Source organism: Capricornis sumatraensis, chromosome 7 (genome assembly GCF_032405125.1).
Source record: "Capricornis sumatraensis isolate serow.1 chromosome 7, serow.2, whole genome shotgun sequence".
Lineage (NCBI taxonomy): Eukaryota > Metazoa > Chordata > Mammalia > Artiodactyla > Bovidae > Capricornis > Capricornis sumatraensis.
This window is the reverse complement of record NC_091075.1, coordinates 59749192-59772033: the sequence shown is the minus strand read 5'-3', so window position 1 is coordinate 59772033 and position 22842 is coordinate 59749192. Positions and strand designations below refer to the sequence as shown.

Sequence of the window (22842 nt, the reverse complement as noted above, 5' to 3'; positions counted from 1 at the left end):
TCCAAAAACCAAACCACAGAGGAAAGACAATAACCTCTCATTGCCAGAGAGAGTCCCTAATCGAAAGTTCCTAAGCTAACACACCTGGACAGGAAGTGAAGCACAAGACTTCAACTTTCTGTGGGAAACCCACGATTCTCCCAAGTATAAAATGTGTACTTGGGGTTCCAAGCTATTTTCAGAATCATATAAGACCGTAATTACAGTGTTCCTACTTTGGTGAATGATGTTTAAAATCTTGTTAGTACTTATTCTGCGAATATTTTCACTTACATGAAAGTGATAAAACAAATTCACTTGGAAAAAAATCCACTCAGGAAGCACTTCAACGTATCCCTGTGCTTTCTCTCTGAATTTTACAAAATCAAGAGTGTGCTGAGTGCGCCTACAGCTCTAAGGCTGGGGCTGCTTGGTCACATCTGGTGGGACCGCCCTGCCTCACTCCCTCCAGCAGGGACATTTTTTCATTTAAATAAATGAATTTAATAGAAACCATTCAACTAAGAAGACTGTAATTCTATTTTTCATAAATTAGAGTTACCAGTAAATAATGCCCAAAACATGCACTGTATTAACAAGAGTTAACATTTAATTCTTAACTCTTGGATGGCATCACTGACTCAAGGGACATGAGTTTCAGCAAACTCCGGGAGATGGTGAAGGACAGGGAAGCCTAGCGTACTGCAGTCCATGGAGTCGCAAAGTCAGACACAACTGAGCAACTGAACAACATTTAATTCTAGAATACTTTCCACATAAGAACTGTTCTTTCACTCAAAGGCACTTTATTACTACATAGACACTAACTTCAGTGAGTAAACCATCAAAACTCTTGATAATTTATTCCTAAAACCGTCAAGAGCTCCATACTGTGATTAAGAGACTGGATTTAGAGTACAGCCAACCTGATTGGGGGCTTCCCTGGTAGCTCAGCTGGTAAAGAATCTGCCTGCAATGATGGAGACCCTGGTTTGATTCTGAGGTCGGGAAAATCCCCTGGAGAAGGGATAGGTTACCACTCCAGTATTCTTAGACTTCCCTGGGGGCTCAGACGGTAAAGAATCTGCCTACAGTGCAAGAGACCTGGGTTCGATCCCTGGGTTGGGAAGATCCCCTGGAGGAGGGCATGGCAACCCACTCCAGTATTCTTGCCTACAAAATCTCCATGGACAGAGGAGTGTGGCGGGCTACAGTCCATGGGATCGCAAAGAGTCGGACACAGCTGAGCAACTAAGCACAGCACAGCTTGATTGGAATCGCAGCTATAAGAACTAAGTGTGTGGAGCTATGGGCACGTTATTTAATATTGCTAGCCTCCTCTCCTTGAAAATATCGGGCATAGTACTGACTGCATAGAGTCAGTGTGAGAATTACCATCTAACTCTGAAAGTGCAAACGCTAATGCTTAATACATGATAAGGATAATTACAATGGCTACTATTGATGTTTGGTGAGTTTTATTGCAAACAAGATGGGATTTATTGGCTATTTCATAATCCACCATAGAACATATTTCTAATTTTCAATTCACTTATTTTACTAACAACCACTCGAGGCATTTTGGCATGAGTTTAAATCAGAATAGGATGTACCCCTGCCTATCAGCTGCTGCAGCTTGTGACATCCAGAGGACCTCAAAGTGTGGTCCCCAGAACTTGTAAGCATTGCACAACCTTAGGCTCCACCAAGAAACTTCAGGAATGAGGAACAGCAGTCTGTGTTTCTGTAACTTCTTCAAGGGATCCCGGGCACACAGTCCTAGGACGGTAGAAAGAAACGCAGCCCTGGGCCAATGTCACTGACCTGGAGTGGGAGAGCGGGAGCCCCGACAGAGGCAGCCCCACCCTCACCTTCCCAGGTGCTTCTGGGGGCAACACCAGAGTCCCCCCGCCCCTGCACTCTCCCCTCAGTCCACAGGGGAAGAAAGGCAAACAAGGCCAGCAGTACGGAGGCTCACCCACCCTCACTGGCCTAACCACCCCCAAGGTCAGAATTACAAGTGACAACTCAAACCCCCCAGAGAAGGCGCTTCCATACTCACCATTAAAACCCTTTCTCAGTACGTGACCGCACAACACTAAGCACATGAAAGTTCACAGGCGCATTACAGCCGGAAGGTAAGTGACTGTATTCGAGGCCCACCTATACAATGGAGTAGTAACTGACCGTACAGAAGAATGAAGCGCCGGTACGCACATAACACGATGCACCTGAAAACACCGCTAGACACATCACATACCGCACGATTCTGTTTTCATACAATGTCCAGAACAGGCAGATCTACAGAGACAGAAAGATGATGGGGGGTTGTCTCGGGTTTAGGGGAAAGGGGAGTGGTTTTGGAAAGTGACAGCTATGGCTTTCTGTCTGGGGGACAAAAAGTAATTTAAAATTAGACTGCAGCGATGGTTCCACAACCCTATAAATACAGAAAAATATACTGTGTACTTTAAATGGGTGAACTGTATATGAATTTTAGCTCAATCAAGCTTTAAAAACAAACAAACAAACAAACCAAAACACGAGTTTCTTGCCAAGGACTCCTCTTTAAGCTAATCTAAACCTCCCAGGCAGCGGTGTCCTGGCTGTAGGGAGGCAGTGTACACTCACCTAAGACCAGGAGTAGGGTGAGGAAGGTGGGCCCCTAGGATGCAAAATATACAGGAGGCACTCACTGTCAGGGTCATGTGCGCACAGGGTCCATACTTGCAGGACCCTAAAAGCGACTGCCTCCTTAAATTTCGCACTCAGAGCACCTGACTGCCTCACCCTAGTCCTGCCCCAATTTTGAGGCTGTTTCAAGTTCAGGTATGTCTACAGATTATATCCCCCTGAGAACAGTTTCATACTACCTACCATTTCCTTGTCTTACAAATGTCAGTGGCTCCCCAGTATCCACAGATTAAAGTTCTAAGACGACAAATCAAGATCTTTGACTCTGGACTCTAATCCTGAAGGCGAACAGGCTCTGAGAGTTAGATGAGCCCTGAGGAGGAGTTTCCAAGGTGCTGTAAGCAGGATTCACACCCTGGTCTCCCGACTCCAGGACCTTGGGTACCCAAGCCCTTGGCCCTCCGTCCCCTTCCTACCAACAGCAGAGACTGAAATTTTGTCTCTGCATCTCCATCAACCCTTAGAGCCAACCTCTGCATAAAGAGTAAGGACTGACTTTTAAATGCCAATGGTTGACCAGGAAAGGCTCAATCAGGCTAATTTACAACTGATATGAGGCCTCAAAAACGCAGACTGAGGTCAAATCTAGCCATTCACTGTGGCTTCCCCACCTATAATGATGTACCAAAAAGCACAGTTAAAGGAGAAAAATCTAGTAGCTTCAAACTACTGAAATTCATGAACACTCCATTCCCAGTGGGGCAGTATTTTATCTTGAACCTAGTCTGTATTGACCACGGAAAAGCAAAATTATATGGAAAGTAGGTTAAGAACAATCTTAGAAAGTCTTGTGTCTCTGGCAATCAGGGACTGTTTTTCTCTTCCTTGTTTTGCCCACTCCCTAAAACCTTGTGGAAAATGAAAGAAAAACATTTCGATTTCAGAAGGTACTCTCCTCATTCAAATAAGCTGCAAATCAGCGAGGAAGGTACGTACTATAACAAAAACAAGACCAAAAACAAAAACACGGGGAAAAAAGAAAGCACGCTTTCCTGGGATTGGAAAAAGAAAGGGCCAGCAAGACGCAGGGAGCAACACTGCCACCAAGCGGCGACAGTGTTTCAAGTCGTCCTCTTCAGTTCAGTTCAGTCGCTCAGTCACGTCTTTGCGACCCCATGATTGCAGCGCACCAGGCCTCCCTGTCCATCACCAACTCCCGGAGTTCACTCAGACTCACGTCCATTGAGTTGGTGATGCTATCCAGCCATCTCATCCTCTGCCGTCCCCTTCTCCACCTGCCCCCAATCCCTCCCAGCATCAGAATCTTTGCCAATGAGTCAACTCTTCGCATGAAGTGGCCAAAGTACTGGAGTTTCAGCTTCAGCATCATTCCTTCCAAAGAAATCCCAGGGCTGATCTCCTTCAGAATGGACTGGTTGGATCTCCTTGCAGCCACCCTCTTACATTTAACTAAAACAGCGGTTCCCCACAGTTAGGATGTTTTGGGTGGGTTTACAAAGACAGGAGGATTCAAGCCCAAGGCCCATCGCCAGCCCTTGATATGAGGAGCGCAGAGGGGCAGGTGTGGCCCACATGCTAAGTCTCCCCATGTGACTGACGCACAGTGAATGCCGAGAACTGGGGATCAAAACAAGGGTCACCCTGACGCTTACGGGTTCCAGTTAAGTCCTACTTGCAGTCATTCTACTTATTTACCATCTGTTAAAATTTCCCAGTGGCATATAAATTCTTGAAAATTTGCCATGAACAATATAAAATAAATCATAGTAATACAACAGTTTCTACATTTTTCACAACATAAAATAGTCATAATGAAGATTCTGATTATACTCCTTGGTTTTGCCATTACTGTTTACACCTAATATCTAATCCAACTGATTTAACTGTGTCATAAAATAGGCATATTGACACAGCTATATTCACAACACAAAAACCCTTTGAACTTCAGCTTCACTGGATTATTTACTTATACAACGGGTTTCAAATCAATAAGTCTAATCTATATTAGATGAGTTTTCCTTTTCCTTTTTTTTAAATAAGACATGTAAAAATTTGACTGCTTCTATTGTTGGCAAAATTGGTAAATGCACAGTATAACCTGAAATGCTTAAATGAAAGGCATTGAACCAAGACTAAAATTGTTCCTTGGCACACAGAGGTAAGTAAAGGAATTTCCCCCCATTCCATAGTTGGGAGTTACCTAAAAAATCATTTCTTAACAACAAAGAATTGTGGCTTTTTTTGTATGAAGCACTAGGAGGAAAAACCATGGAGTATTTCTACTACCGAACATCTAGTCAAAAGTTGATTTTCAGCATTTTTTGTAGACCTGATGATTAGGTCAGAGCCCACAGCTAAGAAAGCAAACACCTGCGTAGTCTCTGTGCCCGGCTGCCGCCCAGGAGACAAAGCTCGCCTGCAAGTGAAATAGCAGGGACGAGGCAGATGCCATATGTTTAGCTTCACTTGGCATGCTGTCAGATTCTTCTTTATCCCTATTACCACATGTTTTGTATCAGTCCATTTTCCCACCAGATCAACTCTTTGCGTCTCCAGGCAGCACAAATCCTCTCAAAAAATCTAGGTCACTTATGACCTAGATCCATCTGAGGTCCGACACATGTGGGCGACACCTTGGGCCATCTACAGGAGCAGACACACACAGGAGTCCTGACCAAGGGCTAGACGGTCTGGGCTGGATGGACCACAGGCGCTTGTTCTAAGCGCCTGCCACTCATAGTGGACCAGTATCACCAGGGAGCCTGTCAGAAACTGCCCTCTGGACCCACCCAGATCCAGGCACCAGAATCGGCCTTTACTGAGATCACCAGAGGCCTCTGAGCACAATGGCAGTGTGTGAAGTGCTGTTCTAGGTCACGATCCAGAGACAGCCACATAACCCACAGGCATGTTCACTCCCACCTGAGGGACGACAGTATCCCTGCCCCCTGAACCTTCAGAGCAGGCCTGTGGTGGGGACCAATAGTGGGAAGGCTTTGGAAGTGACAAAGGGCCGTTATACAGACATCAGCAAACGGAACTGCTATGTCTGCCCTAAAAGCAGCCTTAAACACATCCAACCTTCAGGGCTCTGCCCTGTAACAAGATTTCACTGAACCCCATACCACCACCCTCAATCATCAAGTTTACAGTTTACCAAGTATGGACCTTCCACATACCCAGTCTCTCACAAACCTTTCACCCAAAGAACTGGTAACACAAAGAGAGAACGCTTTTTCCCTAGGGGTCCTGGGGCACCAGCCATGAGTGGCCATAAATTCAGAGCATCAGTGAGGACTCTGCTTTAAATGTAAAACACTACACAGCTTTTAGTATTCCACTTTATGATCTACCTATGTTTGTTTTATCACAAAAAAGTCTGCCTCACCAAGTCTTCAAGCACAAACTGGTGACAGTCCTACTTCTACTGCAGTTTCCCTGCGATGCAGTGATGCTGCTGACATGACCTACCAGCTGAAAAGCAGAGAGCCCCCATCCACTCCACTGCCTCTGGGGGTCAGAATGGAAATCACCCTGCTGGACTCTGCTAAAATAACTTCAAGTGGGAATCCCTACAAGAGACCAACTGGTCTGTGTCAAGTAAAAAAAAAAAAAAAACAGCCTGGGATTTAGGAATATTTATGCTGGATCTTGGAGAAGGAAATGGCACCCCACTTCAGTACTCTTGCCTGGAAAATCCCATGGATGAAGGAGCCTGGTAGGCTGCAGTCCATAGCGTCGCTAAGAGTTGGACACGACTGAGCGACTTCACTTTCACGTTTCACTTTCATGCACTGGAGAAGGAAATGGCAACCCACTCCAGTGTTCTTGCCTGGAGAATCCCAGGGACGGGGGAGCCTGGTGGGCTGCCGTCTATGGGGTCGCACAGAGTCAGACACGACTGAAGTGACTTAGTAGCAGCAGCAGCAGCAGCAGCAGCAGCAGCAGCATGCTGGATCTACTAAATATTTCTAAGTAAATTTCTAAATGGAAAATAACTGTCCACCAACTTCAGATAGGTCTCCAAACATAAAGTTCAGATTCCTGCAACTTAATTATTTCATAGGGATTTTGCACAAAGTCACACACCCCTGAGTATGCGACAAGCTGACTCTCAGGCAGTATTTGCTCAGTCTAATCTACCCGCCTCTGTCCACACTGCCTGGCCTTGTCCTTTCCTCTCTCTTTACAATATATTTAGTTGGAGTCACACTCCCTAGTCACCAACAGCTTTCTCTCCAGGTTTTAACCCATCTATAAAAATCAGGGGAACTCTCCAGAAAGCAGGAATAGAAGGAACATACCTCAACATAATAAAAGCTATATATGACAAACCCACAGCAAACATTATCCTCAATGGTGAAAAATTGAAAGCATTTCCCCTAAAGTCAGGAACAAGACAAGGGTGTCCACTTTCACCGCTACTATTCAACATAGTTCTGGAAGTTTTGGCCACAGCAATCAGAGCAGAAAAAGAAATAAAAGGAATCCAAACTGGAAAAGAAGAAGTAAAACTCTCACTGTTTGCAGACGACATGATCCTCTACATGGAAAACCCTAAAGACTCCACCAGAAAATTACTAGAGCTCATCAATGAATACAGTAAAGTTGCAGGATATAAAATCAACACACAGAAATCCCTTGCATTCCTATACACTGATAATGAGAAAGTAGAAAAAGAAATTAAGGAAACAATTCCATTCACCATTGCAACGAAAAGAATAAAATACTTAGGAATATATCTACCCAAAGAAACTAAAGACCTATATATAGAAAACTATAAAACACTGATGAAAGAAATCAAAGAGGACACTAATAGATGGAGAAATATACCATGTTCATGGATTGGAAGAATCAATATAGTGAAAATGAGTATACTACCCAAAGCAATCTACAAATTCAATGCAATCCCTATCAAGCTACCAGCCATATTTTTCACAGAACTAGAACAAATAATTTCAAGATTTGTATGGAAATACAAAAAACCTCGAATTGCCAAAGCAATCTTGAGAAAGAAGAATGGAACTGGAGGAATCAACTTGCCTGACTTCAGGCTCTACTACAAAGCCACAGTCATCAAAACAGTATGGTACTGGCACAAAGACAGACATATAGATCAATGGAACAAAATAGAAAGCCCAGAGATAAATCCACACACATATGGACACCTTATCTTTGACAAAGGAGGCAAGAATATTCAATGGAGTAAAGACAATCTCTTTAAAAAGTGGTGCTGGGAAAACTGGTCAACCACTTGTAAAAGAATGAAACTAGATCACTTTCTAACACCGCACACAAAAATAAACTCAAAATGGATTAAAGATCTAAATGTAAGACCAGAAACTATAAAACTCCTAGAGGAGAACATAGGCAAAACACTCTCAGACATAAATCACAGCAGGATCCTCTATGATCCACCTCCCAGAATACTGGAAATAAAAGCAAAAATAAACAAATGGGATCTAATTAAAATTAAAAGCTTCTGCACAACAAAGGAAACTATAAGCAAGGTGAAAAGACAGCCTTCTGAATGGGAGAAAATAATAGCAAATGAAGCAACTGACAAACAACTAATCTCAAAAATATACAAGCAACTTATGCAGCTCAATTCCAGAAAAATAAACGACCCAATCAAAAAATGGGCCAAAGAACTAAATAGACATTTCTCCAAAGAAGACGTACAGATGGCTAACAAACACATGAAAAGATGCTCAGCATCACTCATTATCAGAGAGATGCAAATCAAAACCACAATGAGGTACCACTTCACACCAGTCAGAATGGCTGCGATCCAAAAATCTGCAAGCAATAAATGCTGGACAGGGTGTGGAGAAAAGGGAACCCTCCTACACTGTTGGTGGGAATGCAAACTAGTACAGCCACTATGGAGAACAGTGTGGAGATTCCTTAAAAAATTGCAAATAGAACTACCTTATGACCCAGCAATCCCACTGCTGGGCATACACAGTGAGGAAACCAGAATTGAAAGAGACACATGTACCCCAATGTTCATCGCAGCACTGTTTATAATAGCCAGGACATGGAAACAACCTAGATGTCCATCAGCAGATGAATGGATAAGAAAGGTGTGGTACATATACACAATGGAGTATTACTCAGCCGTTAAAAAGAATTCATTTGAATCAGTTCTGATGAGATGGATGAAACTGGAGCCGATTATACAGAGTGAAGTAAGCCAGAAAGAAAAACACCAATACAGTATACTAACACATATATATGGAATTTAGAAAGATGGCAATGACGACCCTGTATGCAAGACAGGAAAAAAGACACAGATGTGTATAACGGACTTTTGGACTCAGAGGGAGAGGGAGAGGGTGGGATGATTTTGGAGAATGGCATTCTATCATGTATACTATCATGTAAGAATTGAATCGCCAGTCCATGTCTGACGCAGGATACAGCTTGCTTGGGGTTGGTGCATGGGGATGACCCACTGAGATGTTATGGGGAGGGAGGGGAGGGGGGTTCATGTTTGGGAACACATGTAAGAATTAAAGATTTTAAAATTAAAAAAAAAATAAAAAAATTAAAAAAAAAAAAAAGGTATTACAACACCAGATGCATAGCTGTAAAAAGCTTTGAGCCTGAAGGCTGTTAATTAAATCTACTTCCTCACTTGCCTACATTCTCACTATTTGTGCTTACTGGTACCAACTGTCTATTGAGATAATAATGTTAGTTGAATGTTTATGGTAATATTTTGAATCTAAAAATTAAGTACATATTTTAATAGGACATTTTGGGATTGTCCTCAATGTGTGAAAGATGTCAATCAACACCAATAAAATCTCAGTGTCTTTGCTCAAAAAAAAAAAAAAAAAAAAATCAGGGGGACTTTCCTGGTGGTCCACTGGTTGAGACTCCATGCTTCCAAAGCAGACGGTTCAATCTCTGGTCAGAACCCATACCTGTCCCAACTTGCCATGGGGTGTGGCCAAAAAAATTTTTTTAATTTTTAAATCAGAACCCCCAAATTATAGAAAATTCTATTTATCCTTCACTTATCCTTACTGCTCTGCAAATACCATGGTTTTTAAATTAAGGGTTTGCTTTATTAGTATTTTCTAAGTGGGACAAAATAGACGGGACAGTACAAATATCCCTGTTTCAATTTTTTTTTTTACCTTGAAGAAAGGTTAAACTTGCCTGTTTAACTGAAGTTTGCAGTACCAGAATATAAATGCAAAGAAGTCACAGTCGCTCTGAGTACCAAAAATATTGTAAAAGGCATGTGCTAAGTGCGCCTTACAAGCAGACTTTTGTGTCTCTCATGCCATGGGCTGCAGACACCTGGGCTGTCGCGGGTGCCCCCCACAAGGTGGAGCAGACAGACACCCAGGGGCACCCCTGATAGCATGCACTCTGCCTGGCATGGTCTGGTTGATGCAGTGATCTCTGGGGCTCTCAACTGCCTGTGGATCTGGAGGTCTCATAGCTGGAGGTAAACACACAGAAGGTATGTGAGCCCAAGTGGTCCCAAGCCCACAGTGGAAACGCTGCTCTCTGCACCTTAAGGTTGGGAAGCAGACAATGGCAGAGGATAAAGATGCTTGATCTGTCAGAAGAAAATTCAGACAGATATAAAGAGATCAACCTCCCTCCCAGCGCACCCTAGTCCCAGGGCTAACACATGGGGAAGGAAGATGATTAACTGAAGGCAAGTCTCTATGTCAAAATGCTCTGAAACGTGTCGCTGCCTGGCCAGCAACGGGACACAGGGGCAGGCTGAAAACAAACACCCCACACAGAGAGAAGCAGGCCCACAGCGCCACACCCAACTTCCCGGCTGGGGTGTGGTTTCATGGGACCCGTGGGGCACGGGCCCATGGCTCCAGTCCTGCCCACCAGTTCTGTGCTTTGGGTAAGTGACTTCACCCACTCCAAGCCTCTGCTCCCTCATCTGTGAAACTGGTGTAATAAGAACACTGACCTTCATAAGGTTGACTGGGAATTAAAGGAAACAACTCATGTAAAGCACTGGCCAAAAATAAGGGTGTGATGTGTTAATTATTACAGCAACTCAAGAGTTGTGTTTTTATTTTCTCTTCTCTATTTTATACGAAGAGTTCCTACCATATAATTTAAAAGGCTGCTGCTGCTGCTAAGTCGCTTCAGTCGTGTCCGACTCTGTGCGAACCCAGAGATGGCAGCCCACCAGGCTCCCCCGTCCCTGGGATTCTCCAGGCAAGACAGCATTTCTTAATTCTGTTAAGAGCAAAAAGGACATAAGCAGGAAGAAGGAAGGAGTTGAGAAATCACTAAGGACCAAGTATTATGTTTCTAAGAATCTGAGCAGGCTACTTGCTTCCCTTAGAAGTCATGGAGCCTGGGGGCTGGAGGAACCTGATGATAAAGATAATGCTTAAGCAAATAACCAGAGTATGTTTCAAAGTGAGAAAGGCTATGGAAAAAATCACAGTAAGGAGATGAGGAATATCTAAAGGGATGGGGGTGCAACTTGAAGTAGAGTGGCTGCTGCAGCCTCAGTGAAAAGATGATGTTCAGCAATAATCTGAAGCAGGTGGGGGGTTACTCATGGGGATTTGGGGGTGTGTGGGGGGGTGGGGCGGGGAGGAAGCAGTCCAGGCAGAGGGAACAGCCCAAGCACAGGCCTCAGGAAGGAGCCCACATGGCAAGCATGAGGGTTCCAAGCAGAAGCCTCTCTCAGAGAGGCCAGGACACTGTGCCATGCCCGTCACCCAGGGCAGCATCAGGTTCCCTGGGACACCTTCCTGCAGCAGACAGTGGGAAAGCCAACAGCAGCTGCATAGTCTGGGCCCTGACGATCAGTGAGGATGGGGGCAAAGGAGCAGAGGGCAGAGCCTGCGGTGCGTAGTACTGTTCCATCACAGAGAGACACCGAGGGCAAGCCTCGTTAACTTTACACAGCTTGCCACAACGCACTGGCCACCAGCATGAGCTTCAGCACCACCCCCAAAGGACTGGATGACACTGTCACACTTCACAGGTGTGAACTAGATGAACACTGCCTTAGAAATCTTTCTCCATCAAGACCAGCTGGGACTCGGTCCAATTTTGAAATAACAGTTCACGCCCCAGGGCACAAGATATGGTAAGAGCCAAGAATGTGAGTTAATCACCTAAAGCAGAGAGAGGCTACGAAAGTGACCTTGTCTACCTAGAGAGGAATGCGCTGCATGGGTGGGAGACGGAGGGACGCGGAGCTGGGTTCTGGGTTCCTCAGGGGCCGACTATGCTCAGGGACAGGACTCTGATTAGAGGGGACTCGGCAGTAACACTGTGCCGGGGCGAAGGACTGAGGGCAGTCAGCCTGGAGAAGAGTTTCAGAGGAAGCAGCACCCCCATGACCCTCTGTCATCTGAAGAAAGGAAGTACAAACCAAGTGCATTCTGTGTGGCTTAGAGACCAGGAGAAAGGAGGGATGGAACCACAGGGAGACAGGATGTGGCCCCATCTAAGGAAGCTCATTAGAGCCACTCCAGAGTAGGCCAGGCTGCTCCACACAGCTGTCCATGGCCCATAACACACTCCTGGCCACTGCGCTGAGTGTTTGAACGCACTGTCAGTACATGTTACACATCTGAATACACTAAAGACATCACACACTTCGAGCGCCACCAGTCCCCACACACTACCGCCACTGCCACACGGGGGCCCTGTTGTCAGACAGCGAACTCCATGTCTGGTGTTATTGCTGTTCTGTGGTTGCGATCACAAATCACAACTCAGGGTCCCCTCCTGGGTCTCCTTCCCTCTGGTCCCTTCCTCTCCCCTCTGCCCCCACCTTCCACTCCCCCAAAGAAAGGAAGAGCCCTCTGCAGCATGGGGCCTGTTCACAGCAGCCCGGCCAGAAGGCTTGGCCACCGGCTCACCATGATCGCAGACAATCAAAACCCTGATTGCTCAGCCCAGAGGTCCCCCAGAGCTCCAGCGGCAGGAAGATGTGGGTGAGCAGCTCCACGGCGGCCCCCGGTGGAGGGGCCGAAGCCAGAGCAGCTTCCAGTGGGACCACCAGAGTGACTTCCACACAGGAGTGGTGACTATACCAGACACATTTGCACCACTGGTTTTTTCTAACATTATGAATTCGGAACATTTTTCACACTGTCAGTAAAAACATCACACTCCCTTATTTCAATCAGTGTGGCAATAACCTCTGGGGCAATAACCACAGATCCCGTCTCATCACCTGCATGCTTCTGCCCAGCTGTTTCAGAGTATCCAAAAGTCATCAAAAAACGCTGTCTCCTGCAAAGACCATCGTAAGAATACAACATGGAGTTAAATATCCATTTCTAACAATATTCCCAGACTAAACTGATTTAATAGTTTCCTGCTTCACTTTCAAAGGGAGAACTCAGACACAGACAGTGGTGTTCCTCCCATCCCTCTTCTAGGTGCTGGGGTGACACAGGATCGCACGCGCTCACGCTGCCCACAGTGCAGTCTCCTCGCCCAGTTTATCTTGGGGTTCTCCAGAGGACAGAGTGTTCACCAGCACTGACTAACCTTCTGACTCAGGTCCCCCCAGACACCGACTGGGAGTTAGGAGTGTCCGTCCTGTCCAGAAACTCGGGTTATTTCCAACACCAGAGCAGAGTGGCACCAGGGTGGGGCCTGAGGACACCATATTTCCTCAGAGGTCAGAGCTCCAACCAGGAGCTGTGCCTTTTATCTGCCTGGTGAAATGGCCACCACCCTTCTATCGCCACCTACCCTAGCAGACCCCTCTGCCTCAGAATTTTAACTAAAGAATTTTTTAAAAAAGAGAGAACTAGGTTACACAATCTGGCTGTTGAACATTAGCAGGCAATCTACAACATGAAAATAAAATCTTTAAAACTTTCTAAAATGATAGATTGAAATAAACTCAATTTACTAAAAAAAATTTTTAATCACACTGAATTAATAAAACCAGTATTCCCTTACACTGCTCCTGCCAGGAAACATCGGTATAGGAACCTAAACACATCAGTGCTCCAAACTCAATAATGGTAACAAAAATGCTACCACTTTACATTTGACATGCCTTTAGGCTTTCAAAGTACTTTCACATTTATAATTTTATGTAATTCCATGAGATAGGAAGAGCCAACACTACTGTAACCATTTTACAATCAAAGACCTAAGTACAAATGAAGTTACATGTTTTACATCACAAAGCTAGCTGAGCCCAAACCCAGTTCTTGTTTAATCTGGCAGAAGATTCAGGATCCAAATTAACACCAAGAACTCTGGGGGGAGTGGTGGGGAGGAAGAGAGAAGAAACAATGAGCGGGGAGGGAACAAGGATTCCTCCAATAGTCACACCTCCTCCCAAGACAGTTACATGGAACCTAGTCTGAAAACCCTCAGATCAGCCTTGGCTGTGTCCTCAGAGACAAAAAGAAGCGTGAGTCTACACTATAGGCAATCTTGCAATCTGAGGAATTCAAGTAATCCTTGGAGAGTGACTGTTTCCCTGTGCTTTTGTAATACTTTCTGATTAGGAATATTTAGTAAAGCAAGTATCTATTTTGAAAGTTTATGACCTCACTGGGCAAAGAAAAATCTTAATTTTAGTCAGTGGAACTTCATTTAAACTCCCCTTTCACATTATAACTCAACATGCAAAAGCCTAAAAATAAACTTTAGCACATTCTATACCACTCGCAATGCGAGTGGAAAAGAACTCGCCTCCCAACACAGGAGATTAAGAGACGCAGGTTGGATTCCTGGGTCAGGAAGATCCCCTGGAGGAGTGTATGGCAACCCACTCCAGTATTCTTGCCTGGAAAATCCCATTAGCAGAGGAGCCTGACAGGCTATGGTCCACAGGGTTGCAAAGAGTCGGACACAACTGAAGTGACTTACCATGGACACACATACAGGTATACCTTGTTTTACTGTGCTCATTAGCTTTACTCTTGTTTTACTGTGCTTATTAGCTTTACCGTTCTTCACAGAGACTGCATTTTTTTAGAAACTGAATGTTTGTGGCAACCTTGAATTATCAGATGATGGTTAGCATCTTTAACAATCAAGGTCTTTTAGCTAAGGTATGTGTGTTTTTTTGAGACATAATGTTATTGCACACTTAAAAGACTGCACTGTAATGTCTACACTATACTACAGTGTAAACATAACCTTTATGTGCACTGAGAAATCAAAAAATTCATGTGATTCGCTTTACTGAGATATTCTTCTTATTGCATCTCTGAGGTCTGCATGCATTTCTTTGGAGGGCACAAAGATGATGAGAAAGAGTCTTTCCGTGACACCAGACTGCTGCACAGTAATCAACAAGGCACAAAGCAGCACAAGTGTGACCAGTGGGGTGGGGGTACGTAAAAAACCCACCATGCTAAGGCAGGGTGTAAACTGACACCTTGATTGCAGAGGGAGAAAACGGATAAGCCTGGGAACGTACTGGGAAGGGAAGGAAGGATGTGGGGGCATCGAGCTGAGCTCCCAACACTCCCCGGGGTGGGGAGTGGGTGGGGGTAGTCACAAAGGCTCAGAAGGAGCACTGTTTGTAACACAAGGTGTTGTAAGCTGCTGAATGTTATTACAGGCTTCCTGGAATGTGGGATCCTCTGAAAACAGTGACAGGCATTGCCATGTGAACTTCCTAACCTGGGAACTTTAAAATCGGGGGATGACTTTAACTTGAAATCTCATTTCACCTCTTCTTTCACCAAACACAAAACTCAAGCCGGAATCCAGGCTCACATGGGGGATGGGCCTCACCTTCGTATCTTTTGGGGGACTCGCAGGCCTTCTGGGGGGTGGCCACCCGAAGGAAGATCTGCTGCCTCCACGAGTGTCTCCGTGTCTTCATGGGGGTCCTGTTGGCATCACTGAAGTGGTCGGCTTTGGACTCAAAGTCCCTAAAATTAAAGACAGTTGATTTATGACTGGTGGGGAGATACAAGCAGGTATTTTAGCTTGACTTTTTGTCTTTTTTAACCAAGAACTAAATTATAAATTATCTCTGTACAAGCAAATATGACTAGATAACCACAGGTGCCAATCAAGCTGGTGGTGGGGCAGCAGTCCTGCAGAACTGCTTTCTGAAAGGGTGCTCTTTATGGTAGACTATGGTTACATGTCCTTAATTTATTTTTATTATAGAAATATTACAACTCCGCTCCTTAGCTTGTTTGGACCTTAGCTTCCAACTGGGCCTCTCTTGATGCCACTTTAGAAAAGAAAAATGGCCTAAAGGTGGGGGGGGGGGGGGTGGGCGCCGTCACCAGGGTCACAGCCTCCCCATGTCTGTGTGTGAGGAGATCTCCTTAGCATAGCCCTATGTCTCCAAGCATTACCTCAAAAAATAAATAAATAAATAGATTACACAGAACCTGCAAGGGCAATAATGATGCAGCTACTTGCTAATGATGACTTTTAATACCCGTATGTTTTAAACGACAAAACAAAGTGTATTTTTCAATATACATAAATAACCATCATTAAGTTTTTTCCCATTCATAGGACAAGCTGGGGAACCCTTGTAGGTTGCTCCTGAATATATTCCCACAACTGAAGGATCACCTGAACTTACAGATCAAACATCCTGACTGATTTACTGGCAGCCATATATGCTTATCCAGAAATACTCCTATCACTTAGAGAAATGGTGAAGACTTTCTCTAATTTTCTGAAAATAACAAAATATAAATAAACTAATCCTAGTCAAAACTGGACAACAAGTTGACTCCATATTTTTTAAATTACATTCAGTAAGAAAAAAGTGTAAGAAAGAAGATATAACAGATCTAGTGAAAATGATTTTGGAAATGGCAAAAGAACAGCTAAAAAATCCCTGTGTGTCTAACAAGCAACGTACACACCCAGACTTGATGTATCTAAATGGAACCCTACCTTTGAGTGTTCATAAAGTCAGAGGTGTTATTTTCATCTACAGGAGCCAGAAATTTTAGAAAATTTGGCACAGAGGAAGAGGAATGAAGTTTTTTCCGCAGGGCATTACGGTAGGAGATGCTGAGCGTATGGTTGAAAAAAGAGTTTAGGATAAACACAAACACACAAACTGTAAAAACAAAACCTTCAAAACAGAAGACACATTTTATACATCTAATGATAAGAAAATTAAAGCAAGTAAGAAGTCAAAAACAGTTTACAAAATGAGATTTAACTTTCATTTTCAGTCAAATAAAATTCTACTATTTTAAATGAAAAGAATCAATGAACTAATTAACAAACATCCGTCCATTCAGTTACACAAGATGAATAAATCCTAAGGATCTGCTGTGCAACACTGTGCCTGCAGTTTACAAAGCAGTGCGCATATAATTAGTAATATGTGAATACATAAAAAATGTGTTAAGAGGATAGATCTCATTTTAAGCATTTTGACCAAATAAAAACAAAACCACAGCAATAAAATTCAGTCCATCATCCCAAGTGCTTCTTTCTTTTCAAAGTAGAAAAATGAGTTTTCTAAATTAATGAGGAAGTTTCTGAAATGGCACAAATTGCAACTTATATAATCAAGCACATTGCCGTTAAACCTGTGTGTGTGTGTGTGTGTGTGTGTGTGTGTCTGTGTGTGTGTATACACACACCAGAGCAGGGGAATGTGAAAAGAAGTATCACATCTTGCCCTCAAGATTGTTTTCATAATAATTTTGAGGGAATTAATCAATGGCAAAATTAAATGGATTCAAATGATGGACTGAAAATAAGAAAAGCACAACCAAACAAGCGCACACACACACAAGCGGTGGCCCTGGGGTCCTGCGTGGACATGCAGCACACCCTCTCTGCGTGACCGTCCTGGGAAGACCACCGACACTGAACTCCATGCGGGCAGCTCACCTCTTTGGCACGGCATTCCCACTCTGTTCTCCACTCGGGTTATGTTTGAGGTACTTAAAAAAATTAGGCGAGGAGGCGGAAGGGTTAAGACGAGGTGGAGGAGCAGGAGCTGAAGACTGACCTGAAGGACTTTGAGACTCGCCAACAGGTGGACAGTTCCCACTAAACAGCAAGTAGAGAGGCAGGGGAGTTAGAGGGAGGGGGAGGGAGCCGCACCGGAAAAGCAGAGGACACGCGGTCACAGTCCGCGGGTACTTTCCTCTTTAGCACCCTCATCCCCACTGGGAAAGCAGCTCATTCAAGAGGGCGCCATGAAAGGTCCTGCCTGATCACTTCCCACACTCGGAATGACCCCAAGACATCCATTTCCTCCACTCCCTTCTTAGGATCTGACAGGGAAAATATTTTAATTAAAAGCCGAGGAAAGCAAAACAAAATCCAGAGTTTTAGAAATACATCTCTCTTCAAAATGAACAATAAGCTGCCTTGAATGTCAAGGTCTCATTTCCTGTGCAAAAGTGAGCAGAGAGGTCACGAGGGGTCACGCAGAGCAGAAGAGACATGCTGCAGGGAGACGGGGAGGACAGTCCCGCGTCCTCTCACCATCCACACCAAACACGACCCTACAGGAAGCTGTGTTCTTAGGGGAGAAGGGAAATGGACGGTCAGGAATTCTGATTTCCTGCCACCTCTGGCTTGTGAAACAGCAGGCTTTAGCAAGAGGACTAGGAACCTCCAGATAGGAAGGTTTCCATCACCGCTGAAATGCCAGAAAAAGAGGGAGGGGAGTGCAGTGGAGAGGCAGAACAAAGAAGTGTGTGCACAGGGTTTTAAGAAACATGATGAGAACCCATAAAGCCTCAAACTATGCTTGTCATGGCTCCATGGGTAAACAATCTGCCTGCGGTGCAGGAGACAGAGGAGATGCAGGTTCGATCCCTGGGTTGGGAAGACCCCCTGGAGGAGAAAATGGCAACCCCCTCCAGTACTCCAGTATTCTGGAAAATTCCATGGGCAGAGAAGCCTGGCAGGCTACAGTCTATGGGGTTGCAAAGAGTTAAACGCAACTGATCACACGGCACATTCATCTCTAGAACATCACAGAATTGAGTATTAGCTTCTGAAGCAGGTCGTGCTTTGGGATCACAGTTATCCAGCCAAAGTCCAAAGAACCACGTAACTATTTTCAATAGCCAACTGGAAACAAAGCTGAAAGACTCTACAGCCTCATCTGAGACTGCTAGCACATGTCGTCCTTCACCAGCAACGTATCAGAGCGCCTCCCCACCCTGTGTGGACACGACACGTCCTGATTTCTGTTGTCACTGGCCAGAGGGAGGCCGTGGCCATACACAGGTGCGGCCTGTTTCATATTTACAACATGAGAAGCTTCAGATTTTTGAAGTGATTTTTACAGACACCCGTGTCCATCCATGGTCTCCCACACTTGAGGTCAAATTAGCTGCCACGGGACCCCAGAAGGAAGTGGAACTTCTGCTGCTATACTGCTGACCCAGCTCTAGAAGCAGGACATTAACTGCTCGCTATGGCCCAAATTATTAAAATCAGTAAGTGTTACTGGAAGAATCCAGAATTCTCACACTGGAGGTGATTTTTGAGACCATCTATTCCAATAGGGTCCTGCAGTGAAGTGAAGTAACTCTGCCAGTCAGGGACAGAGCAGGGACAGAGTCCCCACTTCACTGGGACCCAGACCCCCCTGCTTCAAACGAGTACTCTCATGCCCACCTGCTCGCTGCTCTCCTCTAGGCCAGTGGCAGCATTCCCAGCCAGGGCTGCCTCTCAGACCGCTATGCATCTCAAGGGCCATTTCTGCTCATCTTACCTGCTTCCTCACAGTCCCTGCACTTGGACAAGTCACGGCAATCTCTTACAACCACATCTCTCCCAAGGGAGGAAGGAGAGAGGGACACGTCACTGATTTGAGTTTTCTCTTTTTAAGCCAAGAGTGAAACCGGACTCGGGTTTCCTTTTCGCCCAACAGACACGCCTGGGATGCACATACCTGGCGGTAACACATGCCCCAGCTATTCATACAACAAATCTACATTTTCAACAAATCTTACTTTCGTTCATGAGGCGTCTCTGTGCTCACTGAGTGATACCTCACAAGTTTCCTTTGCGAGACCCCTGGAGACCCTCGCACCAGCTGTGGAGGCTCCTGGCATTCCACGGGGACGTGACTCAGGGTGTTGGCACGCCTTCGGAAGCCCTGCTTGGGCGACAGCAGGGCTGGCTCTTCTGTGGGTTGGCTCTCCGAGTCACTGGACAGGTCGTCTGAGGAGCCGAGGAGCCTGAAGCAGCTCTCGGAGGTGGATAAGGCCTCCTTTTCACAGCCAGACGGCTCCTGGTAGCAGACAGACAGCAGATCAGACATATCATAGGGCACTGGTGGCATTTACAAATCTCTGATTCCAGTGGCAGGAAAACATTTCAATATGTAAGCACATCTTCTGGTCATAATCCCATCCACAGGCCACCAAAAAAGGCAATAAAGGCCCATTATGCCTCCTCCTCAGCAGAGACAAAATGCTAGTGTGCAGGACAAAACGGGAAACTGCCCAAGCTCAAGTGTGAAGGACATAAATTACAACAAGCAACTGCCCTAAGCAAAGCCAAAATAGTTCTCTTTGCAGAAAACAAAACTCTTCCCTACGGCCTATAACAAGTCTAGTGAGTGCTGTGTAACCTGTCTGCACTGCTTAAACAAATCAACTTCTTTATCTTGGCCAAGGGTGTTCATACATGTGATACCCACTTTTTAAAGCTCTCTGAATTTGAGCTAATGTTTGGATTTAACTGGGTAATCTTGAGTGTTTAAAATTGCATCCTACATTATTCTTAGATATGGAAAATATCTCTCTAGGCACTTATTGATATGATTCAGAGAAAATCACTTAACTTCTTCCTGCACTTCAATTTCCGCATCTGTGAAAGGGTACAGTGAAAATTTATCTCACTGGGTTTCAGGATTAAGCAAGATAATACAACCAAAAGTACTTGTCCACTGTAAAATGTTATGTAAATATAAGTTATTATTTTATTAGGCACTCAATGAATTTCCTGAGTCCTCAAACATTTGTTAGGACTCACAACAATATTTTAATATCACAGGCTCTTAGGATGAATACTTTTTCAAAGGAATGAACTATCACCACTTACACTTAGCACTGGATGCCCAGGATGTGGCCAAGGGGGTAATGGTGGAAGGGAAGGGGGGATATATTTTTCTCAAATCAAGAAGTACGAAATAAGTATACCGGTTTGTCCCTACTGAAATTGCCAGAAGGGATGAATAAGCCAACATGAAAGGAGCGAATGCATCAAACGGTGGACTGGAATCTAAATTCCATCTGTTCATCTGACCTGTAACTGAAGGCCTCTTAAATAAGAGGCATTAAGGATTTTAATTTAAAAAAATTAAATTTATGTTTATTAAGGAGAGAGGTTAAAAGCACTTAATGTAACAGAAATTAGATTTAAAAAGCTTAATTCCCAATACCTTATGAAATGTTAATCACTCTAACTGTAACGTAAATTTTTCATTCTTTAGGACTCTACAGTTACCAAGATTCTTTAAAGGTTTAAAAATGTGTCTAAGACAATCCACCGTGAAAACCTATTCATCTCAATTCTCATTAACATCCCTCCAAATTATGTGAAAGAGTTAACCTTTAGCTTCATCTTACACCTCAAAGGGCCAATGGATGTTCAAAGAACATAGTGACATCAATTTAGCGGTCTGCCATAAACTTTTCAAAACAATAGAAAATACCAGTATGTATCACACACTGTTTACAGTAAATATCGTTTTGTAAAATTTTATGTGTGAGCATGTATGTACATGTGTTTGTGAACCATTTCACAATGTTGTTATGGTCTAAAAACTCGGAAAGCCACATGCCTAAAGGGGAACTCATGGCAGCTTCGATTCCTGTGGTAAGGGGCTGGCCTCCACAACAACTCCTCCTCTTCCCATTCCAGGGCACTCTGCCCTCCCCAGCATAAAACCTGAAATCCACTTTGCTGGTGGTTAAAAAGGTGAGCTAACCAGGCTTAAATGTTAGTGTGTTTAGAAGGCAAAAAATGAAAACGACGACATCATAGACACAGGTTTGTTACCAAAAAGAACTGCTGGCTTGCTTATCACCACAAAGCTGTGCTTGGTGGCAGACATGGAAGGGTGAGGCTTATTTATAAAAATCGTGATGCTTAATGATAATCACAGAGTCAGCTAAAGGACACAAGAATTTAAGCTGCATACTTCTCAGAATTCACAAACTCATGTTTGAGGTTTTCCCAGCTTAAATTATTTTTAATATATTTCATTTAGATTTCATTGGAAAATCTACTAAAGAAAGAAATCCACTGATTACCTTGTGATTAACTAGATCTCAGTGCCTGAAATTGTGCATTTTGCTCTTTGCTGTGGAAGAGGCCTCTGCTTTGCTAAGCACAACTTGTGTGTCAGAGCAGACCTGCACAACCAGCCCTCCACCTGCATCATGAAATCTGGAAGCAACAAACGTTTAATGATGGCAGCTCTGAGGCTTCTTTGGCTCCTTCTGATAGGCCCTGTGTACAGGAGACGAGCAAGACCCATTTGTTGGTTTCTTCAGGGTGTCGTATAAGAAGAAACGTGCTTACTTTGCTGGTGTTACTGAACATGCTAGACGTGGAGTTGTCCAGATCCAAACTGGCTGAGTGTTCCTGGAGGCCTCTGGCTTTATTACCCTATGGAAAGAAAAGCCATCAAGTTATGACTCCTGAGGCTTTTGCAAAGACATTTGCTAGAAGCAATCTAGTCTATTTAATAACCGCAGGAAAAGTGCATTTGAGAAATGCTGCTGAGCACATATGTGCATTAAGACAATCAACATTTCTTTTTTTGTTTTTTTTAAACCAACCTAAACACTCCAAAGCACCCTGAAGATTAGTCATTTGACAGGAATGATGGCAGGAGAGGAGACAGTGCATCTAGAAGAAAAGCAAGCGCTGAGTGGGCACACTCAACAACCCTCCTCTGAGTCACACAGCATGGTGAACTGCCAGCCTATGACACGCAAACCACAACCTCTCCATTTGGGAGCTCTCAAAGGCAGGCCCCCTCCAACTCCAGTTTTGTAAATGAACCGCTTTTAATGATCTGTAAGGATGCTGTAAAATTCTCAGAAACATCTTTGCACAAAATAAAATTTAACAAAAAAAAAATTTCAATTGGAGTGGTCTGTGAAAGAAAAGAGAACCATAAGAAGATACTGCAAGTTCCAGAAAGGTGTGAAACTTTTGAGAGAAAAGAGAACTTTGATTTCTTAGAAGTGCCATCAAGGTATTTATACTCATGCTGGCAGTGTGGGGAAG

The 22842-nt window shown here is 44.2% G+C and overlaps 1 protein-coding gene across 4 annotated transcripts in view; it reads right to left on the bottom strand.

Moving 5' to 3' along the window:
* Window positions 1-22842, bottom strand: part of TBC1D1 (TBC1 domain family member 1) — a 217306-nt gene that overhangs the window by 75538 nt on the left and 118926 nt on the right. For 2 of the 4 annotated variants that reach the window (XM_068975380.1, XM_068975382.1), the window contains exons 9-13: window positions 22129-22215; window positions 19548-19828; window positions 17461-17622; window positions 16504-16623; window positions 15370-15509 (exon numbers count right to left, since the gene is read on the bottom strand). In XM_068975380.1, the coding sequence (XP_068831481.1) occupies window positions 15370-15509; window positions 16504-16623; window positions 17461-17622; window positions 19548-19828; window positions 22129-22215 (790 nt within the window). The remainder of the gene's footprint in view (window positions 1-15369; window positions 15510-16503; window positions 16624-17460; window positions 17623-19547; window positions 19829-22128; window positions 22216-22842) is intronic. The other 2 variants (XM_068975381.1, XM_068975383.1) reach the window with 1 other exon arrangement.